This window comes from Nicotiana attenuata, chromosome 2 (genome assembly GCF_001879085.1).
Source record: "Nicotiana attenuata strain UT chromosome 2, NIATTr2, whole genome shotgun sequence".
NCBI classification, from domain to species: Eukaryota; Viridiplantae; Streptophyta; class Magnoliopsida; order Solanales; family Solanaceae; genus Nicotiana; species Nicotiana attenuata.
Window position 1 is genome coordinate 23,628,083 of NC_031990.1, and position 20,214 is coordinate 23,648,296.

The 20,214-nt window shown below is 40.1% G+C and overlaps 1 protein-coding gene across 1 annotated transcript; it reads right to left on the reverse strand.

Annotated features, from left to right (window-relative positions):
* LOC109217485 lies at positions 18,571–19,994 on the reverse strand. The gene is made up of 4 exons (XM_019381744.1): positions 19,788–19,994; positions 19,345–19,713; positions 19,046–19,245; positions 18,571–18,628 (listed from the first exon to the last, which is right to left on the reverse strand). Exons 1-4 carry the CDS (start codon positions 19,992–19,994, stop codon positions 18,571–18,573), a joined length of 834 nt encoding a protein of 277 aa, XP_019237289.1.

Here is a 20,214-nt window from a genome sequence, read left to right on the forward strand (position 1 = left end):
GTACTCAGACGCATTCTCCCTCATCACCAGGAAACAAAAGGAAAGTTTGCCCCTAATTGGAAAGGTCCATACATAATCTGGAAGATATTGCCAAGAGGAGCACTGTATCTAGGAGTTATTGAAGGAAATGACCCTGAAACAGCAGTCAATGCAGATGCAATCAAAAGGTACTATGTCTAGGTCCCCTGGTTTGATGGCTTTGTGTAATTGAGATGACGAAGGCTTTCCTTCCCGCTACCCTAAACACTATCAATCCATCATAAACCCTTTGAGCCGGTTTCGCTTCTTTGGTCACCCTCTTTGGAACCCGAAAGTACAAAAGAAAAAGAAAACAAAAGAAAAAAAAAGAAAAAAAAGAGAGAAAAAAAACAAAAACAAAACAAAATAAAAACAAAAACAAAAATTATTTGCCTGAACTACGTCTGACTTGATTCCGAAAGGATACGTAGGAAGCCTCTCTCTGGGGTTCAGTCACACCAAAACAAAAATCCCAATTTTCCCAAAAGATGAAACTAGGGCAGATGATATAATGGTTCGGCCATGAATCCGCCAAAATGGTTCCAAAGTTGTAGTTTTGCCCAAAATCCTTTTTACCCCAAAGACCTCGTCCAAGTCCTTCCGATCAATTGGCAAAGGCAGGGAAGTGGAAAACGTCATTGTTGGAATCTGACACAATGCAAATTGAGAGAAATAAAATGAGAGAGTCTTATCGATGAAAACCTTCGGGCACCATAAGGCGCCGGTGAGTAGAGAAATTGAAAATGAGAGAGTCCGTTTAGTGAAAACTCGCAAAGAGCACAATCGGGCGACGGTGAGAAGAGAAATGAGAGAGGTCGATTGGCGAAAACCCGCAAAGGGCGCTGTTGGCCGAAAAGAAGATATCTCACCACTAAAAGAGTCCTGGCAAGGTTCCCTGGTTTTGAAATAAGGATCAATGGGTTCACGAGAAACTGGAAAGTTTGTGTGGGTCGGGCGTCCAGTCCAAGAAGCATGTCATGTCATTTGAAGCCAGCATGCACCCCAGATAAGTTCTTCTTCCCCCGAAAGGAACGCTTCTATTTAAAATCATATGCTTGCCTTTTGCATACTTTTCTTTGAATCCCTTTCGGTTTAACTCTGATTCTGTAACAATTACAAAGAAAAGGTGGCAGGACCGGTTTCACAGGGCTCCGCCTGGCAAGAGTCGAAGAAAATACCCAGCCTCAGCGGACGCGTCAGTCCAATCCCGATTGACCATGGAGGTTGATGCTTTCGAAGCAAAGACATTAGAAAAGAAAGAAAGTCAAAGGCAAAGGTCCTAAGAGCAGAATAAAGTAAAAAGGCTAGAGCCCACATGGGCGAGTCATCATAAAGTCCTAAGGCTGAACCCGGTCGGTTTGAAAAGAGATTCACCCTCAAGGCAAACGAGCAGCAAAGTTCTCAATGGAAATGGGGCCGGAATCAAGCAATTGGGATGATCAAGGCCACAAAACCAACCACCGTTTCAAACTAATAAATTGTTCGTTGTTGGAAACAGGTCTTATTCAGAGCAACCGTGCAAGAAGCAGGTGCAGCCCAGAAAGAAATGAAATGCGCAAGCGCCGAAACAGCTTTGTAGCAGGAAAACGACCAAAAAGGAAGCCCCCCCCCACCCCACCCAAATTCTTTCATGCGTTTTGCTAAATAAAAAGTAAAACGTATAAAGAGGAAAAAAAAAGAAAAAGAAAGAAGAAAAGAAATAAAAATGAAATCCCAAAAGAAAAACAAATCATCGTAGCATAGGATCCCATTCCTTAAATATCCCGGCCAAAAAATCGAGGATCTCCCTGGCATAACCCAAGGAGATTTTTCTTTCCAAATCCCGGCCAAAAAACCGAGGATCTCCCTGGCATAACCCAAGGAGCTTTTTTCTTTCCAAATCCCGGCCAAAAACCCGAGGATCTCCCTGGCATAACCCAAGGAGCTTTTTCTTTCCAAATCCCGGCCAAAAACCCGAGGATCTCCCTGGCATAACCCAAGGAGCTTTTTCTTTCCAACTCCCGGCCAAAAACCCGAGGATCTCCCTGGCATAACCCAAGGAGCTTTTTCTTTCAAAATCCCGAAGCTTTTTCTTTCCAAATCGCGGCCAAAAACCCGAGGATCTCCCTGGCATTCCCCAAGGAGCTTTTTCTTTCCAGATCCTGGCCAAAAAATCGAGGATCTCCCTGGCATTCCCCAAGGAGCTTTTTCTTTCCAAATCCCGACCCAAAAACCGAGGATCTCCCTGGCATAACCCAAGGAGCCTTTTCTTTCCAAATCCCGGCCAAAAAACCGAGGATCTCCCTGGAATAACCCAAGGAGCTTTTTCTTTCAAAATCCCGGCCAAAAACCCGAGGATCCCCCTGGCATAACCCAAGGAGCTTTTTCTTTCCAAATCCCGGCCAAAAAAGCGAGGATCTCCCTGGCATAACCCAAGAAGCTTTTTCTTTCCAAATCCCGGCCAAAAACCCGAGGATCTCCCTGGCATAACCCAAGGAGCTTTTTCTTTCCAAATCCCGGCCAAAAAACCGAGGATCTCCCTGGCATAAGCCAAGAAACTTTTTCTTTCCAAATCTCGGCCACAAACCCGAGGATCTCCCCGGCATAACCCAAGGAGATTTTTCCTTCCAAATCCTGGCAAAAAAAAAACCGAGGATCTCCCTGGCATAACCCAAGGAGCTTTTTCTTTCCAAATCCCGGCAAAACCCGAGGATCTTTTTTCTTGTCGTCCCGACATAACCCAAGACCCTTTTTCTTTTTCCGGCATAACCCGGTCATTTTCCAGCATAACCTGGATTCATTCACAAGAATACACAATCCTAATTTGACTGCTTAGATATATGTCACAACTAACTCACGAAATTTTCCTAGTGAAAACTGGGGCAGAAAATTTTGTTCGTTTGTTTGTTTTGATATCTTAAAGCAGGTTGACCTCAAAACATAGGGTGCGAGATGACCAATGGAGTGAGTTTCGTTCCAGAATAAAGAAAGGAAGAAAAGAACAAAAAGAAATGGACTCAAATGTAAAGGAAACAAGGATGCGGATTGCTCGAAATCTGATAGAAGTCACAAGCTCCGCTGATCCTGTTTTGACCCAATGCTGCATGAAGAAGTAAACACCTACAACTTGCGAGCATCAAGATTCAGATCGAAGTCCACAGCAAAATCAGCTAAGACTCAAGATCAAGTATCAAGAGAATTGTAGATAGGAATCTTGTAACTCATAGTTGATAGGCATAGCTAGCTTAGCTTTGATTTTCCTTTGGGTGTAATAAGGAGGTCAGCAAGCAGTAACAGCAGCAACAGCAGTGAAATCACAGCTCCTGGTAGTCCCAGCTACCAAACCTTCCCAAACTACACTGACCTGATTCCTTTTTAGCCAAGGATATGTAGGCAGTCTCCGAGCAGGGTGCGGTCAACTCTTTTCAAAATGCTTCACACGGAATATTCAAACGGGCAAAAATTGCTCGTTTCCGCTCACTTATCTTTGCACGAAAACTCTTCGTGTTTCCGGGCAAAGAGGGGCAGCTGTGAGCACGTGATTTTTGCCCTATATGAATTATTCCTAGAAATTCAAACAAAATAATTTCTTTCATTATTTTACAATTTTGTGGATTTTTGTGGCATTTTTAAGTTAATTGTTTGCATTTCATTTGTGCATTTTAATTAGTGAAAAATACAAAAATACTTGACATTTGCATTTAGGATTTAATTTCATATTTTAGGATTAATTAGNTTTCCAAATCCCGGCCAAAAAATCGAGGATCTCCCTGGCATAACCCAAGGAGCTTCTTCTTTCCAAATCCCGGCCAAAAACCCGAGGATCTCCCTGGCCTAACCCAAGGAGCTTTTTCTTTCCAAATCCCGGCCAAAAACCCGAGGATCTCCCTGGCATAACCCAAGGAGCTTTTTCTTTCCAAATCCCGGCCAAAAAACCGAGGATCTCCCTGGCATAACCCAAGGAGCTTTTTCTTTCCAAATCCCGGCCAAAAAACCGAGGATCTCCCTGGCATAACCCAAGGAGCTTTTTCTTTCCAAATCCCGGCCAAAAAACCGAGGATCTCCCTGGCATAACCCAAGGAGCTTTTTCTTTCCAAATCCCGGCAAAACCCGAGGATCTTTTTTCTTGTCGTCCCGGCATAACCCGAGACCCTTTTTCTTTTTCCGGCATAACCCGGTCATTTTCCAGCATAACCTGGATTCATTCACAAGAATACACAATCCTAATTTGACTGCTTAGATATATGTCACAACTAACTCACGAAATTTTCCTAGTGAAAACTGGGGCAGAAAATTTCGTTTGTTTGTTTGTTTTGATATCTTAAAGCAGGTTGACCTCAAAACATATGGTGCGAGATGACCAATGGATTGAGTTTCGTTCCAGAATAAAGAAAGGAAGAAAAGAACAAAAAGAAATGGACTCAAATGTGAAGCAAACAAGGATGCGGATTGCTCGAAATCTGATAGAAGTCACAAGCTCCGCTGATCCTGTTTTGACCCAACGCTGCATGAAGAAGTAAACACCTACAACTTGCGAGCATCAAGATTCAGATCGAAGTCTACAGCAACATCAGCAAAGACTCAAGATCAAGTTTCGAGAGAATTATAGATAGGAATCTTGTAACTCATAGTTGATAGGCATAGCTAGCTTAGCTTCGATTTTCCTTTTGGTGTAATAAGGAGGTCAGCAAGCAGTAGCAGCAGCAACAGCAGTGAAAATCACAGCTCCTGGTAGTCCCAGCTACCAGACCTTCCAGAACTACACTGACCTGATTCCTTTATACCCAAGGATATGTAGGCAACCTTTGAAGCAGGGTTCGGTCAGACGGTTTTCAAAAATGCTTCTCATGGAGTGCTGAGCAGGCAAAAATCCTTCATGGTGCTCATTTATCTTTGCCCGAAAACCCTTCGTGTCTTCGAGCAAAAAGGGGCAGCTGTGAGCACGTGATTTTTGCCACGTTTAAACTACTCCTAAAAATTCCTTAGAATTAGGATTTTTCTTTATTATTGAATTTTTAGGAATTAATTCCATGATTATGTGTCTTGTTTGCATTTTTGTGTGAACTTTACTTGATATAATTCCAAAAATACAAAATAGTATGCATTTTAATATTACAAAAATAAGGAAAATAACAAAAATGGTTCTTGGCTTTTTCACTTTAAATTTTAGAATTTGCCTTAAGTTTTCCTTTAAATTAGAAATTAGTTAATTTTGGAATTTTAATTAGTATAATTTTAGAGTCAATTTGGGCCTTTTTATTTTACAAAGTCGGAAAATAATTAAAAAAAAGGGTAAGTAAAAGAAAAGAAAACAAATAAAAGAATTAAAAGAAAAGCCTAGTAATAATAAACACCCAATTTTGGGCCAGCCCAAACAAATCCACCCCCCAAATCCCCAAAACCCGTCTGATGGTCCAGCCCAAATACCCTGTACCCAGTCCAGCCCCCCCCCCCCCTTTTGTAACAAAACGATGCCGTTTTGGCGTCAAATAATCTTGACCGTCCATTTCTCATCATCCAATGGTCCTCATTCGTTCAAGGCTTTTAATTAAATATGTCCGAAAACTCTTCATTAACCCTAAACATTTTTCACCTTCCTCGTACCCCCTGTAACGCCGGCATATCACCATCGTGCCTCCGCCGTGTTCCGCCGCCGGAAATCGCCTCACGGCGGCGGCCGACCTCACCCTTGAATCTTCTCCCCCTCCTCTTTCCATATCTAGCCTTAGCTTCCCTCAAATCCTCACTAAAAGCTTCGAATTTCAAATCAAAATTTCGGCCAAAATGCAAAGTCGTCCAAACCCCACCAAATTTACACCCTATACTCCCCTGACCTTCCTCATCCCCAATCCCTAACTAAAACACTTCAAACATCACTGATTCTCTTCGAATTTCAGATCAAAAGGAACCCCAAAACCCTAATTTTTAAAGACTTTGAAGATTCATCGGATTTTGGACTGTAATAGTCCTTAATCTTGTGTTTCTCATGGAAACACACGATTAAGGACAAATTTCAGTCCGGATTTTGCAAGGGTCATTCAAAACCAGTAAGTGTTCTAAATTCTTTGATTTTTTTTAGTTTAATTCTGTTTTGTCGTAATTTGATTTTTCTTATTTTTGGTTTCTGTTGGATTAATTTTGATTTTTCTTAGTGTTTGATTTTCTTCTAATTGTCATAATTTGTCCATTTTGTTAATCTAGTTGTGATTTAAAAGGGTAAGGTCAATCATGTTCTATGTTTTAGTTCGAATTTCCATAGTTGTTTTCTTAATTTTTCTGATTTCTTTTCGTATAATTAGTAATTGTTTCCTTTAGCTTAATTCTGACTCTGTTAGTTGTTGATTGATTTTATGAGCTCTTTAAATTTAGTAAGTTTGTTTCAGCATGATTAGTTGATCCCGTTTGATCTTCTATAATTCTTTTATTCCAGTTTAATTTTGATTAATTAGTATTGATTAGTTCAATTGTTAAGTTAGGATGATTGGATATAGCTGAATAACTTAGTTTATTTAACTGTAATTGAATCTTAACTAAGGTAAAGGGGTTTGGTTGGGTTAGTAATTTCAGGGTTAGTTAGGGGTAGTTTGGGCCTCTAAAATGGGTTAGTTTGCTAANAATGAATTAGGGCAATGTTGAAACAGATGAATGATTAAACGTGATGATAGCTGTAATATAGCAAATGTTAGTCGAATCGTGAGATTAATTCCAGGTTCAGCTTTAGATTGCTTCAGGTTTATACATATGTTGTTAATATGAGTAAAATCTCGTGTAATATAGGAATTTTATACGAGTGATTCTGGAGTTTACATTTAGCCTAGTTCCTATTTCCATTTCAGTTAAATGAGCATCGAAATATGAGCAAAATCTACAATTCAATGTGTTTAATTATCTGCTTATTCAAATATTGGTAGAACTTGGTTAATATAGCACAAAAATTTTGTTAATGGTTATTGGACCAAATTGAACCCTGCCCAGCGATCTCCCCTTTGCAAATTTTATTAATGGCTTGGGCCTTATTGGCACTATGGCCTGGCCCAGCGATTTCCCCTTTGCACTGAATGGGCCTGTGCTGAGGCTCAGAGCTGATAGTAGCTCAGTAATAAAAAACAGCTTCACATATCGAACCTGGGCCAAACCTTTAAGGCCCAATAGATGCTGGAAATTTCAAATTACAAGGCCCAAAATTGTTAGAAGTTAAAAACCCTTTAAAAATTTATATTAGGAATATGGGAATTAATTTGCATTATGAATTTAGGTTTTCGAGTTAGGTAGCGGGTTCAAATTAAGAGGGTCCCCCTTTTTTTTGAATTCGAACTTAACTCGAGGCCCGAATTTATAAATGCAAATTAATTAGGCCCTTTTAGAAAAACAAAAAAACAAATAGAAAAATTGTAGTTGCTTTAGGTTGGCCTTTAAATAAAAATGGGATGAGCCTCGCCAAACAAAACACATAAATTGCGGGGCCCTCATTAAATGTTCCTATTAAAATACTTAGAATTCGGGGCGTGCCGTTTAGCGAATTTCACAGCCCTCCGCAAAGCTAATAACTCGTTAGTCTTTTTATGCACGCTTTTAATAATTTTACCTTCTTAAGTACAGGTGTGCATTTCATGCAACCCAAATCCAAATCCAAAAACGTTGAATAAGAAAGTGTCGAGGATCCGGGTGCATTTCATGTGACGTGATCTGAAAACACATTTTTAAACGAAGTTCACTTTCTTAACAATTAACTAAAAGCGGTAAATAATCTTAAAATCGCACTATAGGTTGGAACATGTAAAAAATATCAGATTTCTATCATTTATAATAATTTATGCAAGCGTGCTAGAACCACGGGATCCGGGGGTGCCTAACACCTTCCCTCGGGTCAACAGAATTCCTTATTCAGAATTTCTGGTTCGCAGACTCCAATTGGGAAGTCGAAATTTTCCTCGATTTGGGATTCAAGTTAAACCGGTGACTTGGGACACCAAAAGCCAATCCTATCCCAAGTGGCGACTCTAAAAACAAATAAATAATCCCATTTCGAATAATATCGCTTTAAATGGAAAAACTCCCTTATACATTATCCTTCGGGGTAGGTGTGTAAAAAAGGAGGTGTGACAGTATGCATAAAGCATATAAACTACGGCCTCAGGCCCAAACATGCATAAAGCATAAACTACGGCCTCGGGCCCAAATACAGGTGTTCACCATTCAGGAACTGAGAATCAAACTGCAATACATGATAATGAAATACTGAATCACACTGAGTTACATGATACTGGAATACTGGATCACACGGAGTTATATAATACTTGAATACTGGATCACACTGAGTTACATAATACTGGAATACTAGATCACACTGAGTTACATAATACTGGAATGCTGAATGGGACTAGACTGAGATATGTATTCTTGAACTGATTATGAACACTGAAACTTCAACTGTTTATGGCATACTGAGTAATCTATACTAAGACTTGGGGGCATCAAACCCAAGTCTATATTGAATACGCACTGAGGTCACAACGTTCAGAATAAAAGTGGTGAACGAGTTATGAAGCTAGAGAATAGAAGTTCTACAACTATTCAAGGAACTAGGCTAAACTATATTTCTGAGGCAATTAGTAACGTCGTAAAAGAAACGTAGTGTAGAGAAAATCATTAAAATTCCCAAACATAGAGAGTTAGCCTCACATACCTTAACATCCTCCTCTTGAGCATAATAAATATTCGCCAACCCTTTCAACTTTAATCTATATCAATACAAGTCAAAGGGATTCTAAATTTGCAACAATAGTCATATTTTGGTCACTTAGGCATTTTATCAAACACTTTGGTGGCATAAAGCTTCGTATCCCTTATTAATGGTGTTTCTACACCCAACAACCCATTCTCTTGTTCCTAGTTATGTTCTAATGTCTCAAACGATTATAATCAACATTATTCTTCATCACCCATAAGGCAAAACAACACCCATAACAAATAATAACCAATGAACAACCCAAACCTATCACCGTTCATGCTTTTCTATCAAAACAATCAACTCATATCTCATGAACTAGAGTCTATAATCATTAATTCAATGATAGAATCAATTAGAGGGTGAAGATATTACCTTTTTGAAGTTCAAACCCCTTGAATTCGAGTTCTAGGCTTCCTTCTCTCAACAATGATGTCCCAATCGAATATCTAATGATATGGAGGGTTTACCAATGTTAATAAGATGTTGGGAAATTGCAATTAAGTTAGAATCACCATTAGAACTTACCTTGGGTGGTGGAGGGACCCTTAAGGAGTTAGGTTTTTGAGAGCTTTACTTTCTAGAGCAAGTTTTTATGTTTTGGGGCTGTGGGGGACGAAATAGGGCTAAAAAATGACTTCCCAAGCTGGCCACCGCGTCCCAGTAGGCCTGACCGCGGTCCCGACTGCGGTAAATCGCTGGGACACTGCCTCGCCACCGCGGTCGCGGTAACAACGCGGCAGGAACGCGGTGGTTACACACCATTCTATAAAACGGACATAACATTTTGCACAGAGCTCCGTTTGGGCTCCACAATATATCGTTGGAAAGCTATTTCAATGGTCTACAACTTTGATGCTTTGAGTTTTCCCGAATTATTTATACATTTTCACTAAACCCTGCTGGAAGACAGACCTTCTGCAAACTTAGTCGATTTTGTCATATCTTATGCACCTCACTTTCCATATTGATTTTGAAACAACTATTCTCACCAATAATCATCCCGATGGGACTTCACATGTCCAAAATATAACCTTACTACTCCTTTGACTCATTCATACCTAAGTCGAATGTACGGGGTGTTACATACGGTGAGCACCATCATCCCTAATCATCTTAACACAGCCAAGGACTTCGAAGAGAAGTTCCCTACTTTAAACCCTCGCACGTGGGCTATTGGCAAATATCCTTCTTCTATTCGTCCTTCCAGTATTTTTGCAGTGAAGGAAGACTCTGACTGCCATGCCATGAACATCATTGCTCCTGACCTGGTGGAGCGAGTGACCATCACTAAGAAGGATTTCACATACGTTTGCATGTATCCCTTCACTTTGGGCCCATTTTCATTAAGCGGGGGACTTGACCCCGTGATTTTGGAGTTGTGCCACCGGTACCAGGTTTGTTTGGAACAGGTGGGTCCTCCGATGTGGCGTGGCCTGCCTGTGGCGGCTGTGCCTAGAACAAATGAGCCCATCACCTTGGCTCCTATGATGAACCTCTACTCCCCCAAAATTTTCTGTAGGGGAGTAGTAAATTTTAACAAGCGCGGCCACCATGCTTTGCTCACCAGTATGGACGATGACAACGACTGTGGGTGGATAGAGCAATTAGTCGTCATTGCCACCAGGGACATTATCCCGGCCACAACTCCATCTTTCCCCGAATCCTCAAATAGTTCATGTAAGTTTAAAGTTTATTTCTTTTTTCTGAAAATATGTTATTTCACATCATTTCTAACCCTTCTTCATTCATTATTTTTACCAACTCGGTGGACACCTCCAAGGGTTGAAGTCCTAGACCGATGGATTCAGAAGGTCATAGATATCACTATGGTGAAAACCCGTCGGTGGAAGGAATTGGCCCCAAAATACGGATAGAGGGCCAAGAACAATGGTAAACTGACTCTGCCTTCATTTCATCTTTGCACATAAGAAAACTAGCTAACCCTTCCTTTTTGTTTGATTCAGCTCTCCCTCGGTGTAACGACCCGATCGGTCATGTTTAGCATTTGTAGTTCGTTAAGCCGTTAGAAGTCATGAGTAGATTCATATGATGTATTATGACTTGTGCGAACCATCGGTTTTGGTTTTCAGGTGTTTTGGAGTTAGTTTGGAAGAATGAATTTTATGTTTGAAGTTTTAAGTTTAAAGAGTTGACCAAGTTTGACTTTTTAGAATTTGACTTCGGATCGAAGTTTTGATGGTTCCGATGGGTCCGGATGGTAATTTTGGACTTGTACGTATGCCCGGATTTACATTTTGATATTTCTAGAAGGTTTCGGCACTATTTGTCGAAAGTTGGAAATTTGGAGGTTTGGAGTGTTCATAAGTTTGACGAGGAGTTGACTTTGACGATATCGGGTTGGGATTGTGGTTCGGGGAATTTGAATAGCTTAGTAATGTCATTTGGGACTTGTGCGCAAAATTTGAATCCATTCAGGATTGATTTGATATGGTGCGGCACGAGTTTTGAAAGTTGAAAGTTCAAAAGTTCATTAAGCTTGATTTGAGGTGTGATTCGACGTTTCGATGTTGTTATGTGTGATTTGAGTCCTCTAGTAGGTCCGTGTTATGTTATGAGACTTATTGGTATGTTCGGACGGGGTCCCAAGGGGATTGGGTGAGTTTCGAACGTGGTTCAGATCATTTCGGATTGTTTTGCATTGCTAGTTTTCTGTTGTTACCTGTTGCCTCTGGTGTTCTTCGCGATGGCGAAGGTCCAGCCGTGATTGCGAAGGGTGTTTTTGGTCTGCTGTTAATTTGTTCTTCGCGTTCACTGGGGATGAACGCATTAGCGTAGAGTTACAGCTGGTCTTCTTCGCGTTCGTATCTGCTTCTACGCATTCGCGTAGTGATTGGGAGGAGATCGGTACGCGCGGGATGACTTTTCTAGAGTATTGTTTGGCTTGCTCGGTATTGTATTCGGTTTGTTCGAGGTAAATAACACTTATAAACTTGGTGCTGAGAGTATGAATCCATGAATATACATGTTATGCGTTGGTGTTGAGGTGACGCACATGCTAGGTGATGGGCGTGTGGGCATGCACCATGTGAATTATGACTCAGTTGATTCTGTGGTACTGTGTAGTTACCTAATCTTGTTTTATTCCATGAAATCTACATGATAGAGTAATTGAGCGGTGATCTATGTTAGAAACCATGTTTAGGCTATATGCATATTCTTTTGGGACCCACTGAGGTCAATTCTGCTGTTGAGTTATTCGCTTAAATTGCAATTACATACTCAGTCATATTCATTCATTTTTATATCATATCTCAGTCTGTGGTATCATTTATTGCTACATCATACATCATTGTTTGGCTGAATGGCATGAGATTTGTGAACCCGAGAGACTGGAGAGATTGATGACTGAGTTGAGGTGGAGGGCCTAATTGTGAGTGATATTTATGGGGCCGGGTTGCACGCCGCAGCAGGTTTTATTGATTCATGATGGGATCGGGCTGCACGCTGCAGCAGATGATGTTGGCTTATATTAGCGCTTGGGCAAGATCCACCCCTCCAGAGTCTGATAAGCCAGCAGTGAGTGCATGTATCGAGTGTCGAGTGTCGAGTGATTGAATGTGAGACAGTGAGATTGAGTACTCTAAGAGTGTGAGTTCATGATTTCATCACTGTGATGCATTACATTTGACATGCATACTTGGCATGTAGGCATAGATATGCATTTCTTATGCTATACGATATTGTGACGTTCATGACTTCACATGCACATTGACATGTAGGCATAGAGATGTACTTTGCACATGCTATATGATAATGAAACATCTTATATCTTGTTAAATTTTTTTTTGGAATAAATCACAGTTTTCTGATATACTCCTATTTTGGTGATTTCAGTGAAGGATTTGGGTTTTACTGTTATATTTGAGAAGCATGCCTATTTTTCGTTACTGTGAACGAGCTGAGCATCATATCTTGGAGTTATTACTTGTACTGCTTTAGTATATTGTTATGAGTTGTTCTTAGTTATTAGTGTTCGACTCTGACCGTTTCCCCAAGCTCGTCATTGCTTTCAACCTAAGGTTAGTTTTGTTACTTATTGAGTACATGCGGTCGGTTGTACTCATACTACACTTCTGCACCTTGTGTGTAGATTTTGGAGCTGATACTGTTTTGTATGGCGGGAGCTACCATTGAAATTGAACCTGTGTTCCGGTTATAGCTGCCTCTTGTTCATGGTAGCTTTAGATTTATGAAAAACTATTTATGTATATTTCGAACAAATGATGTATTTGTTTCATATTAGCTTTGTAAACTCTGAATCTTAAAAGCTCATGATTTGTACTAATAGTTCTTGGATTGTTGTATAAGAGTTTAGTTATTTCATCATTATTTTCTCAGTAAATCTCATTTGAAGTTGGATTAGGTGCCATCACGACTAGTTAGATTTTGGGTCGTGAAACTCAAGGTTCAGTCTTCATCCTTGAGGAGGAAGTTTTGGTCAATCCCGGTGATGCTGCGAGATTGTCGCAGGAGGCTCTCACCCAATTTGGTGCCCTCGGGTCTGCTTCCGGTGCATGTGCTTCTTTTCGGAGTCCCCGACCAGAGAATAAGCAACCAAAAAGGTGGCATTCTCCTCAGCCGAGGGTACAATAAGAAAGTGAAGAAAGCCGCACGTGATCTAGGCACTGTAGTTATTGACGATGATGGGGAAGCCAGTGATGAAGGGGCTTCCCTATAAAGGAGACAACGACCTTCATCAACTCAATAGAATGCTCAGTCTGAAGAGCTTAGAACACCAACCAAGGACGATGCCCGATCGCTCTAGGGAGAATTTGACTTAGTGGAGAATGCTGATTCTCCCTTTTCGATCCCAGTTATTGCTCCCAGTACAACGAGGCTGAGTACTGGGCCTCTTCCGCCTTCGGTTGGTGAGAAACTAACAAACAACACTACCTCTATCGCAGCTTCTTCTAAACCCACAACACCATCAATATCATCTCCCTCCATGCCATCCATACCAGCAACTGTTACATCTCCCCTACCGGATGCAGACACTCGAGAGGAGGATGTCCATCCTCCCCAGTCCTCTAACCACGGGAATTTGGGGCACAACTACTCGCCCCCTTCTGCAGATATCTAGGGGAGAAGGAGTCTCTCTTTCTCGGTGTCTACAGAGTGCTATTTTTTGTCCATGCCGGTGGAACTCGCCAATTATCTGAAGCCGCTGGCTTCGGAGAAAGATAATAAGAAAATACAATCTCTTTCGGGGTGTATGATAAATAACGCCATGTACAACGCAACATCGATATTGTACTTGCTCTTTTTCCTACTTGTTTCTTCTTGACTTGTTATGACAGGATTTCTAACTCTGGTATTTGCTTCACCGGCCAACTTCCTTGCTTCCTAAGGCCTTCAGAAATTGATCCTCGATGAAGAGGGACTCAAGTCCGAGCGGGATCAACTGTTGGCCAATAGGATCAACTTGGCGTGCGCCTCCCGATATTATAAGCGAAAGCCACTGAGGCGAGTGATAGAGGCCCGGCTACAGCTTAATGAGCAGGAGGTAGTGCCTGGCCAAGAAGCTTCTCCAATAGACGCTCAATTCCAAGAAGTTAAAGGCTAAGTGGTCTGAAGTTCAAGATGTTGTGATTATTTAATGACCTGACCAGTCTTTTTAAGCTTTAAGGTTCTGTTTAGTAGTTCGAGGTCTTGAGTAGCTTCATATTGTGTGTTATGACTTGCGTGCATGCTCATATTTGATTTTTCGGATGATTATGAATTTTGATGAGTGGTTCTCACTTTAGAAGCTTAAGTTAAAAATATTGACCGAGGTTTGTATCATGATTTTGGACTTGGGCATATGCGTGGAATCAATTTTGGAGGTCCGTAGGTTGATTTGTGTTGTTTTACCGAAAGTTGGAAATTTAAAGGATGATAAGTTTGACCATTGGTTGACTTTCTAGCTATCGTGTTTGGATTTCTGTTTCAGGACTGGGAATAGGTCTGTTACGTCATTTGGAACTTGTCCACAATGTTTGGCATTATTCCAAATTGGTTGATCGGAATCGGATGCGCGATTGTGTTCTTAGAAGTTTTTGAATTTCATGTTGATTTCATGTGCTTTCGAAATCCGATTCATGGTTTTGGATGTTATTTTGATGATTTGATCGCACGAGTGAGTTCGTTTTATATTTTTAGACTTGTGTTGCTGTTTGGTTTGGAGCCTCGGGGACTCAGGTGAGTTTCGGGTGCATTTTGGTATGTTTGGAAGAGTTTTGAAAATTTTCTTATGTTATCAGGTATTGCTGGTCTCACATTTACGAGATATATGTCGAATTTGCGATATTAGTCTAAGCCTTCTAGCTTCGCATTTGTGAGCCCAGAGTTCACATTTGCAAAGGCTCTTGAGCTGGGACAGTTCTGCATTTGCGATCAAGGGTCACTTTTGCGACATGTCCAAAGTTAGCATTTGCGAACAAATCATTGCATTTGCGATGACAACAGGGATGTGAGTTTCTTCACTTTTGCGATTGGTTGCTCGCATTTGGGAGGTTCGAATTTGCAAACCCTGTTGGTTCCCCAAGTACATGCAAATAGACGTGGTCGTCAAGTAACAAAGTGACTCAAAAATCGGATGTCGAACCCACAGAGACTTAGATTGATCGTTAACTAAGCAAACTAAAATCAATTAATTGTCCAAGATATTTAAGAGTGATATTTTTCTATTAATCCACTATTGCGGAAATTAAACAAGAAACAACCAAATTATCAAGAATGCAAATGTGTATGACGAGATTTTACTTCAGATGAGATAAAAATTCCAGGGTTGTGGTTGGTTTATCAATCCTATTAAGTTCAATAGTCACACTCATTAATCCAGATTATCTATGGTTGCTAATTAACCGGATCGTTTATATGAATTGCATGTTCCCACAATACTACTCGTCTGCCCACAATATATCAATCCTATATTCCTATGGTATTGAGTCTATCATGAACGAATGTTATACGGTATTCAATTAAGCAAGGCTATTAGGTATATTCCTATCCTAACCGCGAAATTGTTTCCCGAGCCACAGGTTCAGAAACAAGCTCTCTCTAATTCTACTCTAATCTAAACATGGATTTCCAAAGCATAACATACATAGTAGGGTGAATTGGTAGCTACAACAATTCACAAGTTAAAACTAGAATTAAAGAAACAACCACAAGAGATAATCCGAATTAACGACGATGTAATTAATAAATGTTAATAATCATGTCAACCACAACCCTAGAACTAGAGCGCTTAGCCATTCATGTTCGTAGTAACAAAATTCCAAGTATTTTGCATAAACAAATTTCAAAGAAAAGATAAAGGAATGAAGAACTCTGTGATTTTCTCCTCCAAAAGTTGTTCCATGTGATGTTCTTGCCTCCAGTCGCAAAACTCCCTTAAAAATGGTGCTTAATGACTATTTATATGTGTAAGGAAGAAACCAAATGAAATAACCAAGTCCAAAACCAAATAGGAGACGAAATAGGCTTTTTAAATCCGGAAACCCCTCGCTGCAGACCTTGCCTCGCGACCTCTATATATAGCGCGCTCTACCTCGCATCAGGCCTTGCCTCGCCAGCTCTGTAGCGCGCCTCTTCTCACGATAAGCCTGGAGGTACACGCTCTATCGCGACCAAAATACCCTGCCTCGCCTGCATTGTAGCGACAAATAAAGCTCGCGTCGCCTGTTTCGTTCTTCGATTCAATTTGCTGCTTCGTTGCCTAACTTTCGCTGCTGCATTCTTCATTTTTAATTTTATCCTTCTTTTTGTTTCACGTTTTTGTCTTCTTTTTCTTAGTTTTCAATTCTTTACATTGCTCTTTCTTTTTCTGTTTTGGTCTTCTTTTTGATTTGCCTCTTTAGTCTTCCCATACAAAGTTAAATACCCCTTATTAAATAATCATAACTTCATTCTTGTTGTGTATAAAATACACATAAAATCTGTACTTTGCTCCCATTTTCGTCTTCAATGTACCTACATATAAAATAAACTCAATTAAGCACAAATATAATATAGTTTGGCATTAAAGCCCCTAAATGCATGGTAAGTAATGCGCTAAAAATATATAATTGTAGCCAAACATCACTACCCTACACTTAAACGTTGCTCGTCCTCGAGCAATCAAACTACACTATATATAGACACGACATTTTTCAATAATTCTTCTAACTCATCGCACCAAGAATCTTTAAAATAGACTAAGCACAAGAGTGTAACATCTTCACCGCAAGATTTGACTCACAAGTACCATGCATTATTCACAACTCACTCACTTACTCTAACATAGATGTCAATGACATTGCCTTTCCCTCATGAATCAAGTGCCCTCACACAACAAAAGAGAGTAGTTCCACATACACTAAAATTTAAGAACAATTAGGAACTCAAAATAGAAAGAATTCACTCACTCTAAAAAATAACAATCATATGCCACAAAAGATGCACCATTGGCTTTCCCGTAGTGTAATACTCTACTAATCGAGCTCATTCAATCTAGGATCAAGTAGGACTTTAATTGGTTGTAATGTAGGCTGCGGTCGGGTAGGATATATTTGGATATAAGAGTGACTACACCTCCCTAAGCATTTTAATACATATATTTTAACATTCAAACCCATACTTATGTCAAACCATACTCCACCTTCACATCAATGTATATTAACTCCATACTTTTTTAAACTCAATTACATAAAGAGTCACCACTATTAAGTAATATCTTTCACAGCAATACAACTAATTTTTTTTATTTTTATTTTTCAATTCAAGTAGCTCTTACTTTTTCAAAACAGTGCACCTTTCTCCTTATTTCATTAGTTCCACTCAAAAGTCAAACCAAGCACTCCACACTTTAACTTTTATAAAGTTCATAACAATTCAAGTGTTCATGAGAGGTGAAAAGGTTCAAATAGATGGTTAATTAAAAAAAATGGGTAATGCTTGTAATGTGGTGGCCAAAGAACAGGATTACAGGCTCAAAGGGGTTAACTACGACACATAACAATTAGGCGGGTAAAATATATATGTCTGGCTCAACAAAGAAACGCCTATATCACTTCCAAGACTGAACAAAACTAGTATTTCGCTTTGCAAACACACGGGGCAAGTTCTAGACATCCAATGCAATGCACAGAATTACACAGAAACCTCAACCACACATGGCACATAACTCACTCAGGATTAGACTCATCAAGACACTCTAGTCAAAGCAGTTAAGCAAAGTTAAGATTATACGATTTAAGGTACTCATACAAGAGTCAAAAATTGAACCTAAGCGTCACAACAAAAGTACTCACTATTCTCAAGGGATAACAAAATAAAGAGATATTGCTTCAATTCAATTCATATCACAATGGCTCCTACTCCTAAAAAAATAAAACTAACTACACCTGATTCAAGCAAAACCCTTGGAAAAGAACCGCAGCACAAAAAAAAAAACAAGGGGGAATTACTACATTACCTACAAAGAAAATTTTTTGTCCTTTTTCTTTAGACTTAAATCCCTCAAGAAAACTGTCTCTGAGATCCATCGTCGGGAAAAGTCCAATTTTTCTACTTTTTATTTTTATTTTTATTTTTCTCATAGCTAGTAAAATACTACATAATAACGAAAACAAAAATAAGAAGTTAACAATTTTCTAACATACTAATGCTAATTATTTGGAGAATTCTCCCACCCCACACTTAAAAGAGTGCAGTTTCCCCAATGCACAAATAAAGCAAAATAATAACAAGGGTGAACAAGAATCTCCCTGAAAGGCCAAAGGCCGAAGCAATGGCAGCTCACGGGATACTCAGTCTTCCTCCAGGCATGGTCCTTTCTGTGGGAACCCCACACTTAGTTCTCACCATATAACTCGCTTTTGCACTCTTCCAATGGCTTTGCCTCCTTTGCTTATAATCCTACAAAACAAAAACAAACACTATAACAATAATAAGAAAAAAATAGAAATAAAAGAAACCAGTAAAGATGGGTTGCCTCCCAACAAGAGCCTGATTTAACGTCGCGGCATGACATAGAATCTCGTCTAATCATTGGCAAGTAACACCTTCAGCTTCTGACGATCAAAGTCACCCCCATAATAGTGCTTTACTCTTTGTCCGTTCACTAAGAACGTTCTCTCGCCAACTAAGACGCACATCTCAATTGCACCATGTGGAGTGACTCTTACTACCTCAAACGAGCCCGACCATCTCGATTTGAGCTTCCCCGGAAAGAGTCTCAACCTCGAGTTGAAAAAGAGAACCAACTGGCCCAGTTCGAACTCGCGATGCTGAATATGCTTATCATGCTAGCGCTTGGTCTTTTCTTTATATAACTTGGCATTCTCATACGCATGCAAGAGAAACTCATAAAGCTCACTCAATTGCATCAACCGCTTTTCACCCGCTATGTCTGTATCAAAATTCATCTTCTTTATAGCGCAATAGGCTTTGTGATCAAGTTCCACCGGTAAATGACATTCTTTCCCATAAAACAGCTTGTAAGGGGAGGTTCCGATTGGAGTTTTGTAGGCAGTCTGGTATGCCCATAGAGAATCATCAAGCTTTGCAGCCCAATCTTTCCTACTTGCACTAACCGTCTTCTCCAGGATCTGCTTTATCTATCTATTTGAGACTTCAACTTGCCCACTAGTCTGAGGATGGTAAGTGGTTGCAACTTTACGTTTGACCCCATATTGCGCTAAGACATTGTCCAAGAGCTTGTTACAGAAATGGGTGCTCCCATCACTTATCATCACTCTCGTAGTGCCGAATCTTGTAAAGATATGCTTTTTCACAAACTTGAACACAACCTTGGCATCATTGGTAGGAAGAGATATGGCCTCCACCCACTTTGACACATAGTCAACGGCCACCAAAATGTACTTACACCCACTGGACGAGGGGAACGGACCCATAAAATCAATTCCCGAAACATCAAAAAATTCAACCTCCACAATACCGTGCAATGGCATCCCATGCCTTTTCGTAATTGTTCTTGTTCTCTGGTATCACAACTCCTCACGAACTCATGGGTGTCTTTGAACACACTAGGCCAATAGAAACCCGATTGCAATACCTTAGCTGTTGTTTTGTCACCCACACGATGACCACCATAAGGCGATGCATGGCATTCATGTAAGATAGCATTTATTTCACATTCTGGCACACACCTTCTCTTTAATTGATCAATGTAAGATTTGAACAAGAATGGGTCATCCCACACATATGACCTCACATCTCGCAAGAACTTCTTTTTAGCATAAGGTTCAAGATCAGGCGACATCTATCCACTTGCCAGATAGTTCAAAAAATCAGCGTACCATAACACCTCCCCAGCAGTAGTGGCCAACAATTGCTCATCCGAGAATGTTTCCTTGATGACATCTCCCTTAGCTACATGATTCCAAGTTTCTAACCAGGACAAGTGATCAGCCACTTGATTTTCTGTTCCTTTACGGTCTTGGATCTCCAAGACAAATTCCTGCAAGAGTAAAACCCAATGT

Coding starts and splice junctions, on each gene's coding strand:
- LOC109217485 (XM_019381744.1), bottom strand. CDS start 19,994: ATGTCGCCTGATCTTGAACCTTATGCTAAAAAGAAGTTCTTGCGAGAT. Junction 19,246..19,344: donor AGACTAGTGGGCAAGTTGAA/GTCTCAAATAGA, acceptor TGGGCATACCAG/ACTGCCTACAAAACTCCAAT. Junction 18,629..19,045: donor CATGCGTATGAGAATGCCAA/GTTATATAAAGA, acceptor TTTGTTTTGTAG/GATTATAAGCAAAGGAGGCA.